Source organism: Polyodon spathula, chromosome 18 (genome assembly GCF_017654505.1).
Source record: "Polyodon spathula isolate WHYD16114869_AA chromosome 18, ASM1765450v1, whole genome shotgun sequence".
NCBI classification, from domain to species: domain Eukaryota; kingdom Metazoa; phylum Chordata; class Actinopteri; order Acipenseriformes; family Polyodontidae; genus Polyodon; species Polyodon spathula.
In genome coordinates this window covers 10,227,511-10,247,600 of record NC_054551.1, presented here as the reverse complement: position 1 = coordinate 10,247,600, position 20,090 = coordinate 10,227,511, and the positions used below count along the sequence as shown (strand labels likewise).

The following is a 20,090-nucleotide window of genomic DNA, read 5'->3' as shown; positions in this document are numbered from 1 at the left end:
GAGACTAAGTTTTTCAAAAAGCATGGTCATGTCGCCTATCTTTTACATTGCTGCCATAGCCACCGAGCTAAGTCCGCCTGCGGAAGTCCGACTGCTGGCGCGATCCGAAGGCTCCTGGAGCCCCGGGCGGCGGCGGGGTTCCCCGGCCCGAACCGGCGCCTCGCCCCCTTCGGCACCCGACCCCCCGAGGACAACGGGGAGGTTCGCGGGGATTTTCGCCAGCCGTTTTTCCTATGACGAAACGGAGCTTATGGACGTGTGGCCGAGGGGTGGCCGGCTGGGACCCTCGTAGGCCGGGTGGAGGTTCCTGATCACCGAGTTCTAGGCGATCATCTTGCTCGTTCCGGTTTTGGATTTGCGTAGGTGGGGTGGACGGGAAGGACTGGGGAGGTTCGGGGGATCTCGTCGGCGGCTTTTCGGGCGCATGACCAGAGGGTGCGCCGTTTTTCGCCTTCCGGAGCCGCCAGGCCGGCCTTCTAAGGGATTTGCAAAAAGCATGGGCATGTTTCCTATCTTTTACATTGGATGACCATAGCCACCGAGGCCCCGCCCGCGGAAGGGCTCCACACTTGACAAGGCTGCGCGATCCGGCAAGGACCCGGGCGGGGTCCCCCGGTTATTCGCGGTTGCTCGCGGGGGTGGGCATTGGTCCAGAGCCCCCGGTTGACTTGCGGGAGCCCCGGTTACCTCCACACTTGCTCGGGCTGCGGTCCTTTGCTCAGGCAAGGGGGGCGGGCGGCTGACCCCCGGTTATTCGCGGTTGCTGCGCCAAGGGCCATTGGTCCAGAGCCCCCGGTTGACTTGCCCGGTTACCTCCTGGAGCCCTGCCACGGCCGCGGGAGCCAGGGATTCGGGCCCCGGCTGGTGCTTTGGAGCCCGCGGTTGCTCGCGCCAAGGGTCGGGCTGCTGGTCCAGAGCCCCCGGGTGACTTGCGGGAGCCCCGGTTACCTCCACACTTGCTCGGGCTGCTGACCTTTGCTCAGGCAAGGACCCGGGCGGGCTGACCCCCGGTTATTCGCGGTTGCTCGCGCCAAGGGTGGGCATTGGTCCAGAGCCCCCGGTTGACTTGCGGGAGCCCCGGTTACCTCCACACTTGCTCGGGCTGCGGTCCTTTGCTCAGGCAAGGACCCGGGCGGGCGGCTGACCCCCGGTTATTCGCGGTTGCTCGCGCCAAGGGTGGGCATTGGTCCAGAGCCCCCGGTTGACTTGCGGGAGCCCCGGTTACCTCCACACTTGCTCGGGCTGCTGTCCTTTGCTCAGGCAAGGACCCTGGCGGGCGGCTGAGCCCCGGTTATTCGCGGGAAGTGCGCCAAGGGTGCTGCTGGTCCAGGTGCTGCCGAGGTCCTGGAGCCCTGACACGGCCGCGGGAGAGGCCCCCGGTTGCTCCACACTTGCTGGGTGCTGTCCTTTGCTCTGGCAAGGACCCGGGCGTGGCGGCTGACCCCCGGTTATTCGCGGTTGCTCGCGCCAAGGGTGGGCATTGGTCCAGAGCCCCCGGTTGACTTGCGGGAGCCCCGGTTACCTCCACACTTGGCGGGCTGCTGTCCTTTGCTCAGGCAAGGACCCGGGCGGGCGGCTGACCCCCGGTTATTCGCGGTTGCCCGCGGCGGGTGCTGCCTTGGTTCATGGAGCTAAGTCCTGTGCGTTGAAGTGGAGCCCCGGGTGCCTGCTGGCTTGCTCGGGCTGCTGTCCTTTGCTCAGGCAAGGACCCGGCCCTGACCCCCGGCCGTTGGCGGCAAGGGTGGGCATTGGTCCAGAGCCCCCGGTTGACTTGCGGGAGCCCCCGGTTACCTCCACACTTGCTCGGCCTGACGTTCTTTGCTCTTTTGCCACCCACACCAACCACCCCCCTCCCTGGCGGACCCGGGTCTGGACCGACCATGCTACTGCCAGGCCCTGGCGGCTGCTGCCGTGGTTCTGGACCGCTAAGCCGATGGAAGTGCCCCGGGTGCTGCTGGCGGTTGCCGCCGAGGTCCTGGAGTCCCCTGATACCTCCCGGCAGGGTGAGGCTGACCAGAGTCACGTAGTTCCGTAAGGCGCGCGGGAAGCTTCTGATACCTCTAAAGGTGGGGTCTTGGAGCCCTTCATCTTTGTGGAGGCGTCCCCGGTCCGTGGTAGCTGCTGCCGAGGTCCTGGAGCCCTGACACGGCCGTGGGAGGTATCCCCGGTCCCTGGCGGCTGCTGCCTTGGTTCTGGAGCTAAGTCCTGGACGTGGAAGTGCCCCGGGTGCTGCTGGCGGTTGCTGCCGAGGTCCTGGAGCCCTGACACGGCCGTGGAAGGTGCCCCGGTCCCTGGCGGGTGCTGCCGAGGTCCTGGAGCCCTGTCCTGGCCGTGGAAGTGCCCCCGGTGCTGCTGGCGGTTGCTGCCGAGGTCCTGGAGCCCTGACACGGCCGTGGAAGGTAGCCCCGGTCCCTGGCGGCTGCTGCCGGTTTCCTGGAGGTTTCCTGGACTCTGGTCATGTAAGCTTTACCTTCTCCGCCTGGAGGTCCGTGCACATGGTCATGTAGATTGGAGAAATTTCGTATCTTTAACATTGCATGACCATAGTCACGAGTTTTTCGCCTCCGCCAGAGACTAAGTTTTTCAAAAAGCATGGTCATGTCGCCTATCTTTAACATTGGATGACCATTGCCACCGAGGCCCCGTCTGCGGAAGTCCGACAAGGGCGCGATCCGAAGGCTCCTGCCGGGCGACGGCGGGGGTTCCCCGGCCCGAACCGGCGCCTCGCCCCCTTCGGCACCCGACCCCCCGAGGACAACGGGGAGGTTCGCGGGGATTTTCGCCAGCACGGTTTTTCGAACGAAACGAAACGACTAAGTCAGGACGGAAGTCTCTCTCGAGGACGTGTGGCCGAGGCTCAGGCCGGCAGGGGAGCCTCGTAGGCGGGGTGGAGGTGGCCGATCGCCACCTTCCACGTGTTCCGGTAGGATCTTTTTTTCGCTTCCTCCCAGGGGCGGGCGCCGAAGGAGGCCGGGTTCGGGGCGCTCGTCGGTGGCAAGTGCGGGCCTTGCTCTCCCCCGCGCGCGCTCGTCTTCCTGGAGCCACGCCGTAAGCCCCCCGGGCTTGTTCGGGCTGTGGTTCTCTGCCGGGGGAAGGGTCCCGGCAGGCTGCCGGACCAGCGGGGGGGCAAGCACGGGCTGCGGTCCTTTGCTCAGGCAGGACCCAGAACGTGCCGGACCAGCGGTTGCGGGCGGCAAGGCTGTTGCATCGGGCCGGAGGGCCCCGGTTGACATCCGGGAGCCCCCCCGGTTGACGTCCGGGGGGAGCCCCGTTTACCTCCGCACTTGCACGGGCTGCGGTCCTTTGCTCAGGCAAGGACCCAGAACGTCGCACGACCCCGGGTTATAGTTGCTGTTGCTCGAGGCAAGGGCGGGCATCGGTCCGGAGCCCCCCCGGTTGACTTCCAGGGAGCCCCGTTTACCTCCGCACTTGCACGGGCTGCGGTCCTTTGCTCAGGCAAGGACCCAGAACGTCGCATGACCCCGGGTTATAGTTGCTGTTGCTCGAGGCAAGGGCGGGCATCGGTCCGGAGCCCCCCCGGTTGACTTCCAGGGAGCCCCGTTTACCTCCGCACTTGCACGGGCTGCGGTCCTTTGCTCAGGCAAGGACCCAGAACGTCGCACGACCCCGGGTTATAGTTGCTGTTGCTCGCGGCAAGGGCGGGCATCGGTCCGGAGCCCCCCCCGTTGACTTCCAGGGAGCCCCGTTTACCTCCGCACTTGCACGGGCTGCGGTCCTTTGCTCAGGCAAGGACCCAGAACGTCGCACGACCCCCGTGTTATAGTTGCTGTTGCTCGAGGCAAGGGCGGGCATCGGTCCGGAGCCCCCCCGGTTGACTTCCAGGGAGCCCCGTTTACCTCCGCACTTGCACGGGCTGCGGTCCTTTGCTCAGGCAAGGACCCAGAACGTCGCTTGACCCCGGGTTATAGTTGCTGTTGCTCGCGGCAAGGGCGGGCATCGGTCCGGAGTCCGGCCCCCCCCCGGTTGACATCCGGGAGCCCCGGCTACCTCCGCATTTGCTCGTGCTGCGGTACTCTGCCAGGGGAAGGGTCCAGGCAATCTGCTGGACCTCCCCCGGCTAGTCGCGTTTGCTCGCGCCAAGGGGTGGCTGGCATACGTCCGGGAGCCCAGGATACCTCCGCACTTGCTCGGGCTGCGGTCCTTTGCTCAGGCAAGGAAGGGTGGCGGTCCTTTGCGCGGTTGCTCGCGGCAAGGGTGGGCATCCCAGAACCCATCGGCACGACCCCCGTTGAGTCGCGGTTGCCTCGCGGCAAGGGTGGGCATCGGTCCGGAGCAAAGGGTGGTTTGACCGGAGCCCTATGGGGGAGCCCCGTTTACCTCCACGCTTGCTCGGGCTGCGGTCCTTTGCTCAGGCAAGGAACCGGTCCGGCGGCTGAACCCCCCCCGCGGTAAGTCGCGGTTGCTCGCGGCAAGGGTGTGCATCGGTCCGGAGGCGCGCACCGGTCGACTTCCAGGAGTCCCGGTTACCTCCACACTTGCTCGGCCTGGCCCTTCTTTGCTCTTTTGCCACCCGCACCGACCACCTCGTGTCACGTACCCCTATGGACCCATGACCATGCTACTGGCAGTTCCCTTTGGCGTCTCTCTGGAGTTCCCGGCAGGGTGAGGCTGGTGGGTGCTGAGGTCACGGAGCTAAGTTGTGCGTAAGGCGCGCTGGAAAGCTAGGTCCTGGAGCCCCGACACGGCCGAAAGGTGCCCCGGTCCCTGGCGGGTGCTGCCTTGGTTCTGGAGCTAAGTCCTGTCCGTGGAAGTGCCCCGGGTGCTGCTGGCGGGTGCTGCCGAGGTCCTGGAGCCCCGACACGGCCGTGGGAGGTAGCCCCGGTCCCTGGCGGCTGCTGCCTTGGTTCTGGAGCTAAGTCCTGGCCGTGGAAGTGCCCCGGGTGCTGCTGGCGGGTGCTGCCGAGGTCCTGGAGCCCTGACACGGCCGTGGGAGGTAGCCCCGGTCCCTGGCGGGTGCTGCCTTGGTTCTGGAGCTAAGTCCTGGCCGTGGAAGTGCCCCGGGTGCTGCTGGCGGGTGCTGCCGAGGTCCTGGAGCCCTGACACGGCCGTGGGAGGTAGCCCCGGTCCCTGGCGGCTGCTGCCTTGGTTCTGGAGCTAAGTCCTGTCCGTGGAAGTGCCCCGGGTGCTGCTGGCGGGTGCTGCCGAGGTCCTGGAGCCCCGACACGGCCGCGGGAGGTAGCCCCGGTCCCTGGCGGGTGCTGCCTTGGTTCTGGAGCTAAGTCCTGTCCGTGGAAGTGCCCCGGGTGCTGCTGGCGGCCCCGGGTGCTGCCGAGGTCCTGGAGCCCCGACACGGCCGTGGGAGGTAGCCCCGGTCCCTGGCGGCTGCTGCCTTGGTTCTGGAGCTAAGTCCTGGCCGTGGAAGTGCCCCGGGTGCTGCTGGCGGTTGCTGCCGAGGTCCTGGAGCCCTGACACGGCCGCGGGAGGCAGCCCCGGTCCCTGGCGGCTGCTGCAGGTTTCCTGGACTCTGGTCATGTAAGCTTTACCTTCTCCGCCTGGAGGTCCGTGCACATGGTCATGTAGATTGGAGAAATTTCCTATCTTTAACATTGCATGACCATAGTCACGAGTTTTTCGCCTCCGCCAGAGACTAAGTTTTTCAAAAAGCATGGTCATGTCGCCTATCTTTTACATTGGATGACCATAGCCACCGAGGCCCCGTCTGCGGAAGTCCGACAAGGGCGCGATCCGAAGGCTCCAGCCGGGCGGCGGCGGGGGTTCCCCGGCCCGAACCGGCGCCTCGCCCCCTTCGGCACCCGACCCCCCGAGGACAACGGGGAGGTTCGCGGGGATTTTCGCCAGCAGGGTTTTTCGAACGAAACGAAACGACTAAGTCAGGACGGAAGTCTCGCTTATGGACTAGTGGCTGAGGCTCAGGCCTTCTTGGTAGCCTCGTAGGCGGGGTGGAGGTGGCTGCTCACTACCTTTCCCCGGTTCAAGTTGGATCTTTTTATTACTTTGTGGCGGGGGGTGCGCCGAAGGAAGCCGGGTTTTGTGCGCTCGTTGGCGGCTAGGTTCGGGCCTCCCCCCGCTGTCCCGGGAGTCTCGCAGTGGCCGCAAGGGTCGGCATTGCTCACCCGCGCGCGGGTGACATCCGTTATCCGCGCCTACCCTCCTGGCTAGCATGTGGATTGCTTGTCGTCCCATGGAAGGGTCCAGGCAGGCTGCTGGACCCCCGGTTAGGTGCGGTTGTTTGAGGAAAGGTTGGGTATTGGTCCCTTACCCCCGGTTGGCTCCCTCATGTCTGGCCAAGTTAACGGATGTGTGATGATTCCTGTGGCCACGTCCTTTTGAATGAACGCGTCCGTCCTTGGACCGTACAATCCTTGATAGGGCCGGCCTGCTGCCTCGTCCCTTGTCCTTTCCCGCATCTTATGGTCCATTCACACCATGATGTAGCCGGATATGTAAGCCGAGTTGTTCCGGGTTTCTCCTATAAATCTTTGCCTCCGCTCACTTTGTTGTGAGCCGGCAGAGAGAATGGATTCCCGGGGACAGAGAAAGACAAGGTAACTTTAATCTTTCCTTTGTGAGCGTGCTTTTTGATCTCTGTGCATTTATTAATGCTTGAGAGCAATTGGTAAATGGCATTGGTTTGGTGCTTTTGTCTCGGTGCCTTACCAGGGTGCTCGATTGCCCGATGCCTGGCTGCCAGCGACAGGCCATCGTTCGGCTGGACCGGCACCTGTATCGCCTGCATCAGGTTAAGTCCGGCGACCCGGCCTATGCTCGCCTGATGGCGGAGGCTAAGAGCAAGGCAGAGGGCGATGTTTCATTCCAGCTGCCCAAGAGGCCGGTCTTTGTTGCGGAGGAGCCTGGGGAATGCGAGCTACCACACTCGACATTGCAGCACTCGGAGGAATCGCCCAGTCCTGGGCTAGATTCGCTACATTGGATGCCGCTGACGAGCCCCGAGGTGCCGTCGGATGGGCCGATCGACAACCCCTGTATGTCGGTCTCTGAAACGGATATGCCCGGTGAAGCTGAACCAGAAACCATTGTGTCTTCGACCCAAGATTACTTACCAGATGCTGGGTCAGAGGATGGAGCCCGTGAGGAGTTGCCATCTTCCAGTGACGGCCCGTCCGGAGCTATGGAAGGTCCCAGGTTGCGCACGCTGTCATCGTCTCAGTCGTCCTTGTCGTCGTCAAACGATGAAGACTACGAGCCCATGGCCAGTCATTCGGGGGATCCGTCCCGCGACGATGGTGAGCTTTTGATGCCTCGTGTAACATGGTGTGTGTGTTTTTCAATAAACACGGATTGTTGGGTGAATGGCTTACGATCCAACTTTCCTGCCCTTGCAGTGAGATGCCTCCGGTTGTACCGCGAGTACCTTCTGGGTCCCAAGCCCCATGCCAAGAAGCTGGAGAATACGAACCAAGCTCTCCAGCACATCCGCCGGTTCCTGTGGTGCATGGCTGATGCCCCCGAGGGCGAGGTAGTGAGCGAGGACCTGGGTTTCCTGAGCAACACGGAGCGGTGTCATGAGTAAGTGAGAAGCAGTTGCAAAGCTCTGACTGTGCCCCCGTTTTTGTTGCTGTTACTGACTCCCTGTCCCCGTGTCTGTCTCCTTGCCCCAGGTGGTATCGTACGCTGTCTTGTTCTTCTATGTCGCCGAGTACGATTCACAGCTACGTGAACGATGTTGTTGGCTTCATCCGTTACCTCTTGGAGGCCCGGTTAAGCGATTTGAAAGTGAAGAAACGTACCCTGTCTTCGATTGCCTTCTTCCTAAAGTCTTTCCGACGACAGGGTCACCGAGAGCTGATGCTGCACCGCCAGAAGGTGCAAGATGCAAGGCAGGAACAGTTGATCCCCAAGGAACATCTGAAGCGCTTCAATGAGAGGTGTGGGGAGCTAATCCCCCAGATGCTGGAGCTCTGTGAGAAGGGCGAGTTGTGCAATGTAGGTACCCTGATCGGGCTACTCTGCGGGCGTATGATGCTGCACAACGGACACAGGCGGGGTGTCCTGATGAACATGAAGGCCGGTGAAGTAGAGGGAGCCAAACAGTTTGAAGATAATTTCCACATACGCGTGTCCGATCACAAGACCGCGGGGACATATGGCGTGGCGGTTATGGTGGTGTCTAAGCAGGAGCACGACTGGCTGCTTAGGTACAGTGCTCTGAGGGTCTCCTTGCCTGGTTACCTCTATCAGCCAAAGACCTTCTTCTTCACGCGCCTGGGAAACCCCCTGAAAAAGATCGGTAACGTGCTCTCCAAGGCATGGGCGGCCTGCGATATCGGAGTCAAGGTGACGGCTGGTATGATCCGCAGCGCAGTGGCCACATATGTAAGTCGTAACGTTTCGGCCGAGGGCCTCGTTGCATGTGCAGAGTGTAGTGCCATGAACTAACGCCTGGTTGTTATTCTTTCCCCCCCAGACATGGGAGTCTCAAGGGGAGGTCAGCAAGTCCACCGTGTCCCGGCACATGAGCCACAGCCTCCAGACACAAGCCTCCTTCTATGTCCATGACCAAGCCCCTGCCAATCACCAGCGGGCGAGGCTTCTTATTGAGGAGAGCCTGGGGTACTCAATCAGTGAGCTGGCACATGCAGTGCTCAACATGTACATTGCATAATGCAAATTTAAAACATTGCAAATACAGTATAAACCTCTTTTGATTGCATGGATAACTTGTCACAATGCAAGCATTTCGCTATTAGAAGGATTCTAGACTTCTGCTCTAGATTCTTTTTGTGTGAAATCAAACATGGATCTGGATTGAGAAGAGCCTGTGCTCAAGGATGTCTCTGAACAGGTTGTTCTAAGGGCATGTCCCGGTTTCACAAATCAAAATGAAAATGGTTTCTTACGAAAATATACATGTGAAACTTCTATAACTGAGTTGATGTGCATGGTGTGGAAAATGATTAGTTACTGTGTGAGCTGCCATCACTTAAGGATAACGGTGCTGGTTCAGGTCTGAGTTTGTTTAAGCTTAGGTTTTCTCTCCATCAGCATTCTGGCATGCCTGTCAAGAGAAAGGATATGAATCTGCATGTCTGCCATGCACAGCACTAACAAAGAGCAAAAACCTCAAGAAAAAATACATGCTCAGGAGACTCCCGGCTGCATAAGGAAAATACATTTCTGAGTATGACTGGTGTGCTGAGCTCACAGAACAATTAACAAATCTTACCTGTCATGTGCTAACATTACCTGCTCCACATCTCAAAGAAAAGAAAATGCCACACAGTTTAAATATTAAATTAGGACCACTCCTGTAATTATACTCTAACTCTTCTGTGTTCCATGCTCAAGAAATGACATTCCTTTAATCGTCATGGCTCTTTCTGTTAGGCTCTGAGGTACATATTAAACTGTAAAGAGGCAGCTTTAAAACAGGTTGAAATAACCAGCAGAGAGCTGAACATTGAATGTATAATAATTCTGTCACATACTAAACTGGGTTCTGTTTTGTCTGGACGTTTCACCTGTCAGGAGAGTGTTGCAACAGCGACAGACTGTGAAGCAAGGCTGAAAAGTCTTAGTGGGGAGGATTTATTGAGTAATAAGAGCCAGAAGAAATCAACCTTGGCAGCAATTGGATGTCAAAATATATTTTAATAAATCCCATGTGTCACTATTCTACCAATGTCTAATAGAATTACTGCCTTTGTGCATCAGAAAGGAGAAGTGTAACTCCTGTGCTGGGCTGTGTCTGAGTGTTGACACCTCCCTGAAAGAGTATTGCTTGCCTTTGTTTTGAAATCTGTGCAAACACAAATGAAGTACATTAGTCATAAATGTTACTGTTAATATTGCTCGTAAGAGTTAAGAGTCTTGGTTTGCACACATTTAAGAAAAAATAATAATAAAAACATCCCTTTTGCTGTAAAATAAAGAATTAAAAAGTCAAGGTTTTTTTTTAGTTCTCTAAAATGTCTTGCACTGAAACCGGTAAATCATTAAAGGTGTGGCTGCCTGCCATATGCATCATCATTTGATTTACACAAGAAAGGATACATAGGTATAGAAAAACTTTACTGTAGGAAACACTGAGCCTTGTAGTCATACTGATTTGGAAAGGTTATTTCTCCAAAGTGTAAAAAGTTACTTTGTGTAAAGAGTTTGAAAAACTGCTTCTGTCATGATAGCCCATGTCACAGCATCCACTGACGTGAGAATGACCCAAGACCTTAACCTGTATCCCAGCAATCTGATACTCCAAATACACTAAATAATGCTAATACCCAGTTTCATCACAATTGAACAAGTGATTTTCCAGATATACACAATAACAGAAGTGAGATTCACCTGACAGTATGCAGACAGCCTCACATAGACACCAGTCGCAGGTGATAATTACACAACACGAGGTGGACTTTCTGTAATATAAAAATGACCACTATGTGGCAGTATCTTTCCCCCTTTGAAATGATTTTTTGAATGATTTGATGATAAAAGATAAAAAAGTAAATAGTTTGAAAATATGACCCACAGGTTTGTATTCCTATTTCCTTAATATACCAGACAGCTCAATGCATGTAGTCTCAGGGTTCAATGCTAACAAGCTGCAAAGCCAACCATGGCGGCTCTAGACACACTGGTCCACAACACTCACTTGAAAATATCTAACCCTCTGTCTGTTGTCGGATCTCTCCTCCACACTCACAGGCATGCTGCTCCAGTGTGCAGTAAATGTCTTATAAACACACCGTCAAAACAGAGGAGAAAATCCAAAACAAGACCACTGTAAGGCCAATTTCTGCTACTTTGTCCAAATTTGCCACAGGTGTTGGGTAAAATGTGGTACTCCGTGTACTCTGCTTGCCCAGGTATGTGCAAGTGATTTTAGTGCATAAAACAAGGAAACGCCCATCTGAACAGGATATGATGTATTGAGTTTGGCACTTAAAGTTCGTTTTATTATAATTTATTTTTGGAAAATGTATGTGACTTTAACCGATGAGCAACAAATTGGGTTATCTAAAATTGGAAACATATACAATGTTGTGGGTGATCTACACTTTCTCTTGTTCATAGTGATTTGTGCAGTTATCAGTCTTGGATGGTGTTTATTTATTTTACTCATTAAAAATAAAATGCAATTTACAAATTCAATATGCTGTGAGTGTATTGAACCGAACATTGTTTAAACAAAAGTCAAACCCAGGGGGAAAAAACAAACTAAAGATCTGCCAAAAATATTACTATTTTTGTATTTATTTTTAATTGTAAACAATGGCAATTACCTTTTCTTTATTCGTGGCATGCTGTTTTTAATGAGGAGACTCCCTAAGTCTATGTCTTGCAACCGGACATAGTAGTGTAGTTTCCAGCAATTCTCGAAGTGGAGTCCACACAGGGTTTTTTGTTTTGTTTGTTTGTTTTTTTTTGTCATAGTGATGCAGTACAGTATACTTTAGTTGTGCAAACATTTTGAAATTCTGTATATTTTTCATTTTTTGTTACACATTTCATGCATCAATATTAGCACTATATCCTTGAACAATTGCAATAATTCTCACAACTGATAATGTCTTTGGCTTTATGGTGTATATGTGTGTATTGGGAATATTGTAGAAGTGTTTTCGTAGTGTTTTGGTATTTTGGACCGCAGTGAAGTTCAATGGGGTCAGCATGTTGATATGGCTTCATAAAGTGAAGGATTCTGAAGAGGTCAAGAAGGTTGATCATTTGATCTGGTGTCAAATTTCGAGGACTCGCCTCAGTCAAGTTTATGACATAATCTCATGTGAGGGGAGTCAGGAAGTATACCCACTAGACTCCCCTGATGAAAAACAAATGGCACTAAATGACACTCTCAATCTTATAACTGTACATATTAATATAGCTTATATTTACATGGTAACATTCCTGTATAGAGTGAATAGGTTTACTACAAACACTATTTGATCTCCAAATGTTATTACCTAGCGATAGCTAGAATACATTGAATTCTGAAATGTATATATTTAAATCAATCAATACTTTCTTGCTTCACATTGTACTGCAGACTGTATGGCTATCAGTGTATATATTGAAAAACAAACAAACAAAAAAACTGGTTTAAATGCATTAAAATACTTGAAATACAGTCAAATTTTGCTGCCTTGTCAAAATCTGCTGCCTGTACAAAAATTGCTTCTGCAGCTATAAACATTTTTTTTTTTTTTGGTTTTGTCTGTTTTGTCTTTGGTCAATTTAAAACAATCCAACAATTCATCTTGGTGGTTATATAGTGAGTAGCTTGAAAATAGTCTAAAAAAATATATAGCAGAACTAAAATAATATAATTATCATTACTTTTACAAAGGTGTACTTAAGGGTTGAACTCATTAGTTCTGTAAAATATAACTACAAAACACATACTTTCTCATCCAAAAAAAGTAGGTTGCAGTTTTTGATGAGCGTCCTGGGTCTTAAGGAAAAAGCTATCTGGGCATGCGCAGTGCAGGGTGAAAATAGCCTGGGCATGCACTATACACAAAGTAGGAAGAATAATCGATAGGTAGCATGAACTGATGTGTCACCAGTACATGACCTGGTCTAAAACTCCACCCAGATACCTGCTTCTCAAAGTCTTATTGTGTCACCAGCCTTGAGCAGAATGAGTGAGGGTGGGACAGGACATTTATACACTGCCCTTTTCATCCCACTCAGATCCTTAACTTACTAAACATCTTGATATCCCTGAATAGATAGTCACTTAATGGAACGCTAACATTTCTAAGCCTCATTCCCTGTATGCTTATCGTATGTAGTAATATTTAATAGACAGCTGTGGATCTTTCAGCCCATCAGAGTGGCAGAAATATGACACGCACCATCCCATAGTACCTTGTTTTATTCTCAATATCGCTATAGGTAACCTTTTAAAAAAGCATTCCTGAAATCAGTATCACAATCGGTCACGTATCTCAGCCACTAACGGTAACAGGAACACTAATGTACATGTTTTCAGTGTTTGTTAGACATGATCCAGCATTCAGAATGGCGCTGGCTGTACAGTGATGCTATTTGTTCAGCTGGGATGTCGGCAGGTTCTGTATTTGTTCAGCTGGGATGTCGGCTGGTTCTATATTTGTTCAGCTGGGATGTCGGCTGGTGCCCTTTTATTTTGTGTTTATTTATAATAAAAAGTTGTTTTTTTTGTTTTATCTTTTTTTAAAAAATTGTCCAAAATAAAAAAAACTTATTATAAATAAACACAAAATAAAAGGGCACAAGGGCCAAAACAAAGATATTTAAGCTCAAATAGAACGACACAGAACAAGACTTACAAAAATAAAGGTTTCCAGGCTGGGTGATGCCTTCACTGGAACAGAAAATACAAAAACACACAAAACAACAAACGCCAGCTTGCTTCCTCAGCTCCCTCCTCTCCCTAATGGGAAGCTGAGGCCTCCTTTTATGTCAGGTGGCTGGGTGCTGATTGATTGTTAATTGTTCTAATTGACCCCAGCCACCTGAACGCAATAAACCCAGGCAGGTAGGGGAATTAAACTCCATAACTGCCCATTTATAAAGGGCAGAGCTCTGCTCTGCCACAAATGTTTTATTTGATTTTGATTTTGTTTTGTTTTATGAATCTTTAAAAGATGTTTACTGTTTACTTATTAAAAGTTACTTTTTAAAGTGTTTTAGAATTTTAGTGTTTTTACACACATATTTGCACACTGTCCCTATTTGCCCCTGTCGTTTTATAATGTTGATTTTAATCTGTGTTGTTTTACCTTATACAGAGCACTATTGTCCTGCTGTTTTGAAATGTTTTTTACCAAATTTATGTATGTAAATGTCATCTTCAAAAGAAAATGTATTGTTTTTAAATGAATGGGTGTATTGTAAAATGACTGTAAAATCTAATAAAAGTTGATTTTGTTGCCTTATAGCCTGGAATTAAAATGCATTAAATAGTTTTGTTTTTTCATGTATCGACACATCCTACCCCACAACTTTCAAGTGAAAAAAATATTCTAGAAATTTTTAGAAAATTAATTGAAAATAAAAAATGAAATAGCTTGGTGTTCACCCCCCTTGTAATAGCAATTCTAAATAAGCTTGGGTGTAACCAATCACCTTCAAAATCACACACCAAGTTAAGTGGCCTCAACCTGTGTTAAATTGTAGTGATTCACATGATTTCAGGATAAATTCAGCAGTTCCTGTAGGTTCCCTCTGCTGGGTAGTGCATTTCAAAGCACAGACTCAACCATGAGCACCAAGGCACTTTCAAAAGAACTCCAGGACAAAGTTGTTGAAAGGCACAGATCAGGGGATGGGTATAAAAAAAAAAATCAAAGTCCTTAAATATCCCTTGGAGCATGGTCAAGATGATTATTAAAAGTGGAAGGTGTATTGCACCACCAAGACCCTGACTAGATCATGCCGTCCCTCCACCCTGGATAACAGAGCAAGAAGGAGACTGATCAGAGAGGCTACCAAGAGGCCAATGGCAACTTTGCAAGAGCTACAGGCTTTTATGGCCAAGACTGGTCAATGTGTGCATGTGACAACAATTTCCCAAGCACTCCACAAATCTGGCCTGTATGGTAACGTGGCAAGAAGGAAGGGACCACCTTGAATCCCGTTTGAAGTATGCAAAAAAACACCCAGGACATTCTATAGGCATGTGGCAAAAAGTTTTGTGGTCTGATGAAACTAAAATGGAACTTTCTGGCCTAAATGCAAAGCATTATTTTTGGCGCAAACCCAACACAGCACATCACCCAAAGAACACCATCCCTATTGTGAAGCATGGTGTTGGTAGCATCTTGTTATGGGGATGTTTCTCATCGGCAGGGACTGGAGCATTTGTCAGGATAGAAGGGAAAATGAATGGAGCAAAGTACAGAGAAGTCCTTGAGGAACAACCTGCTGCCCTCTGCAAGAAAGCTGAAACTAGGGTGGAAGTTCACCTTTCAGCATGACAATGACTCAAAGCACACAGCCAAAGCTACACTGGAGTGGCTAAGGTACAAAAAGGTAAATGTCCTTGAGTGGCTCAGTTAGAGCCCCTAAATCCAATTGAAAAGTTGTGGCATGACTTGAAGATTGCTGTCCATCTGACAGAGCTTGAACAGTTTTGTAAAGAAGAATGCCAAATCTAGGTGTGCAAAGTTGGTAGAGACCTATCCCAACAGACCCACACTGTAATTGCTGCCAAAAGTGCTTCCACCAAGTATTAACACAGGGGGGTGGAGACTTATCCAATTACGATCTTTCAGTTTTGTATTTTTATTATTTTTTTTTTTCAATAAAATTTTTTTCCCCTTAACAGTGTGGAGTATGGTGTGTAGATAAGTGGATAAAAATCCTCATTTAAATGCATGAAACTCTGAGGCATTGACACAACAAAGTGTGAAAAAAGTTCAAGAGGTGGGAGAGAGAAAAAATGTAGTCCAGGAGGAGTTGTGAAAGACTACATTTCCCAGAATGCCACAAGAGGGAGCCAGGATGGGATTCACCTGGCTCCAAATGATAATATCATCAGCCTACAATTAGCAGGCAGGTATTTAACCAGCGAAAATGTTTTTTCTGGGCAGTCTACAGTGTGTGTGAAGTGAGGCTGTCATGAAAAAGTAATATCTGTTTAAAAGGTAGAGTAAAGACCTTTTGAATTGTGTGTGTGTGTGTGTGTGTGTGTGTTAAAGTGCTACTTTGATTGATAAATGGCTTAGCTGTCCAATGAGTTAGTTAGAGAAACAAAGAAGTATAATAAATACTCTGAGTGGGAGTTAGGTATTTTGTTTTATTTTATTATTGTACATATTAAAATTGGCAAACGGTTGCTTTAAAACACTTTAAATCTTGTGTCTGGGTCAATTTTAAAGGGGCTACGAACCTTAAAATTGGTGAAATCTTTTACAATATATATACTATGTATATTACATATCAGAGAAAACTGTTTGCTGACTCCAGTAGTTGTGCAGGTCTAGATGCAGTGACCTTGGCATGAGGTTGTTGGCCAGGAGAAACCAAGTCTACTTCATAACCCTAAGTCAGATTTACTTCATAACCCTAACCCAGATCTACTTCATAACGCTAATCCTAACTCAGATCTACTTCATAATGCTAACCCTAACTCGAATCTACTTCATAACCCTAACTCTGATCTACTTCATAACCCTAACTCGGATCTACTTCATAACGCTAACCCCAACTCAGATCTACTTCATAACATTAACCCAGATTTACTTCCTAACCCTAACTCTGATCTACTTCATAACCCTGACTCATATCTACTTCCTAACCCTAACTCAGATCTACTTTATAACGCTAACCCTAACTCATATCTACTTCCGAACCCTAACTCAGATTTACTTCATAACCCTAACTTAGATCTACTTCATAACTCTAACTCATATCTACTTCCTAACCCTAACTCAGATTTACTTCCTAACCCTAACTCTGATTTACTTCATAACCCTAACCCAGATTTACTTCATAACGCCAACCCTAACTCAGATTTACTTTATAACCCTAACCCAGATCTACTTCATAGGATGCCAGTGCATATAATTTTCTTTTGTTCTTCAAACAAAAACAATTAATTATTGACATTATTACAAATTCAGACACAGCGCTATGAAAACAATCTTATGTTTAACAGAAGACAATTCCAAAAAACTCTTATAGGAAGGGTGGAATGGTTTATGAACCTGCTGTTTGTAAACGTACTGTTTTGTAACACTTTGCTGTTTGTGCACCATATTTTAAAAAATTACTTGGCATTGTTTTAATGATTTTTTAATGTTATAAAATGCAATTTATATGCTAATGGTTTGTAACTGGCAGATATAAAACATGAATTACTAACAGGGCAAATTGCTTATCAAGTCCAAGGGGAGTTGTTTAATTAGACAGGCCTGATTATTAAACATACTGTAATCAAAATCTAATTTGAATTAGTTCTGTTTGTGCCTTTGAATCTATATGTTATGTGTTTTAAGTTTCAGTAATGTTTGATTAGTAAATGTTGAGTTTTTCAGCTCTAATTAGTAAGTAATTTGTTCTTATTACAGTAGTAGATTTTTACAGTGAGCTTTTCAACTCCACTTAAATATTAATTCATGCAAAATGCTATTCTACATAGCAGGGTCTCAAAGTCTGAGACGGAGACCTCAGGCAGCTTCCCTGGCCACCACACTCCTGCATCATTATTCAATTAATCATAGAAAGTATGCCAGTTTTCAAGGATAATAAGTGGCGATTGCAGGTTATTTTGAGCATTGCTTTTGGACGTGAAAGCTGTGAGTGAGGGACTCTCCATTGAGGGCTGCGTGATTCATTCACAACTCTCACAATGCTAATCCATCTCGCTGCTGCCCTATTTAAAGCTCTTGTTTCTAGCTGCACTTTGAAGCAGATCATTGGAATTCTGGATTTGCAGCCTGCGAGTAAGATGCTTAAACCTTAACCCTTCGTCTACAGGCTTGCTGCACCTGGGATTAAAGATTAAAGTCACATCTCTTTAATAAGCAACACTGTGCGCAGTGATTACCCTACCACAGTGTAACAGAACCCCCAACTCTCCTTCAATCTGTACCCCTTTATACTGTAACAGAGCCCCCAACTCTCCTTCAATCTGTACCCCTCTATACTGTAACAGAGCCCCCAACTCTCCTTCAATCTGTACCCCTCTATACTGTAACAGAACCCCCAACTCTCCTTCAATCTGTACCCCTCTATACTGTAACAGAGCCCCCAACTCTCCCTCAATCTGAACCCCTCTATACTGTAACAGAGCCCTCAACTCTCTCTCAATCTGTACCGCTCTATATTGTAATAGAGCCCTCAACTCTCCCTCAATCTGTATCCCTCTATGGAAGACCTTTAACTGGATGCTTACAAACTATTCCAGATAATAGCTTCTAAAAAGACTCCTCTGATTATCTGAAATGAGTAAGCATATCAGTGCTGCACATGTTTCAATGTACAATGCTTCAGCTATGCGCTTTAGCGCTCAGTGCAACGCTAACATGCTTCCCTTGTCAGTATGGTCAGCCTGCCACTGTCAAGTGCAGATGCAGCTTCTGCTGGTATTGTAAGTAAGCCTGGCACACAGTGATCACAGCAGAGACATCGATAGAGATCACTAATAATACGGTAAGAAATGTCTTAATAGAACTTGTCGCTAGTATTAGCAACTGTATTTCCTGCATTTGAAGCGCACACCCCCTGCAGCTGCATTCAGCCTGTATTTTGGCATAACAAGGAAGTTGCTTTTCTTGTGCTTGAGCGCTCCTCCTGCCTGACTACAGTGTGTGTGTTTTTATTTTTGTTTTTTGTTTTGTGATGTGAATTACAAAAACATAATTTGTTTATGAAACATACAACCATAAGAGAGGAACTGATGAATTCTTGTCCGGTTCTTAACAGCCAATCCCAGAAATCCCAGGTTCTTGAAGGATCTCTGAACCAGCAACATGGCTTGGTAACCACTTCCATATCTGTGTGAAAAAGAAAGTGCCTCTGTCCCTAACTCTCCCTAATGCTCCCTAACCATTTTCTTGTCTTGGCTGCAGTTAGCATGCAAGCTAAAAAACCCAAAGATCGTTTAATTCATGTTTTAGACATACAACTTTCTCATCTTATCTTTTAGTTACAGTATGTCAAAATATGAAAATGAGAAACTGTATTGCCTTTACCCCTTGTGGTAAGAGATCCCATGGGAGCAATGCAAATGATAACTGGAAGGAGCAGTGGTTTAGCTTTGGGGGGGGGCAAGCAAGTGCCATCATCATTTCAATTCATCCGTCCTGTCTGTGTATTTCATTTCTTTTCCTGGTTCTGACACCGCCCACTTCGGTGTTAGCAGTGGGATTTAACAGCGCCTCCAGGCGTCAGAACCAGGAAAAGGAATGAAATACACAGACAAGACAGATGAATTGAAATGATGACGGTGCTTTCTTGCGCCGGTTTATAGCAAAATAAAAGGGTTTAACAAACAAACAGAAACAGGACACGGCACTTTACGTCAAAATAAATAGACAAACAAAAACGGACTATACTTAACAAAACATGATGCACGGACAGACACATAACAACCATGATGAGCAGATAAATACAAGTATCGTGCTGGTCCTACCAGCACGCAATAGCAATTGAAATTCTAACGCTCCTACTCTCTCTCCCATTCTCCACTCACCGAACACCCAACCGCGAGTGAGTAAAATGTGCATCTATATATACTGTTGTGCTGGGATGCAATTACCAATTAATTATTCACTTGAATCCCAGGACATGAATTAATTATGTGCAACCTCGTGCTCACATATTAACTACTTTAAATGTACATAAAGTGATGTACAATCCCGTGCCTAAATACAAATATACATTTTTAAACACTCGTGTTACACAGATCCATTTATATCCCGTGTACCAATGACTATACACCAACATTTAACACACCATACACAACATATAACAGAAAATACACACAGGTGCGGGCACTTCGTCACAGGATATATATACACACGCACACACACACACACAGGCTGCAGCCCACTATGAAGGACCTGCAGCATTGACCGTCTGAACACTTGTGATTCTTGAGTTCATTCTGTGTTTTCCAATGAGAACAGAGAATCCTCATGCTAATAATTAATAGCATGCCAAAGGAGTTCCATTAAAGATGCTACATATTATAAATCTGTTTTATTTAGTTCAAAAGCATGCCTGTTTGATATATAAATATTATACATGAATGGTTGTGAAACTTAAGTTACACGAATTGGTATTGTTTAAAATTACACCACACTGCAAACACATGGACAGAGCTGGGATAAGTATTTCTCCACATTCGGTTGTTTAATTTATTTACAACTAGCATACTTTCCTTTCAGATTGTACTTGTTATATAAACAGAATCCTCCATTAACATTCATGGAGAACTGAGTTTGTTTCACCTAACTTCAGGGTAAGAAAGGTAATGGCGAAGGCTGCAGAATGCTAATTATAATATACTGTATGCTAAGTGCGATTTTCATGTCAGTCTCTGTCTTGGCTGTAACCATGACGGAATAATTAAAGATCTACAATTTTGTTATTTTTAAAATTAGGAAAACTAAGATAAAAAGCTAGTTTGTAAAAATAGAACAATTGAAAACAGTCTA

General features: G+C 48.5%; 1 protein-coding gene across 1 annotated transcript; it reads left to right on the top strand.

Annotated features, from left to right (window-relative positions):
* The first annotated feature begins 6,300 nt into the window (after positions 1–6,300).
* Positions 6,301–8,605, top strand: LOC121331172. The gene is made up of 5 exons (XM_041278394.1): positions 6,301–6,527; positions 6,643–7,226; positions 7,326–7,509; positions 7,602–8,316; positions 8,408–8,605. The coding sequence occupies exons 1-5, from the start codon at positions 6,499–6,501 to the stop codon at positions 8,603–8,605; spliced, it is 1,710 nt and encodes a 569-aa protein (XP_041134328.1). The 5' UTR covers positions 6,301–6,498.
* The last annotated feature ends 11,485 nt before the right edge of the window (positions 8,606–20,090 follow it).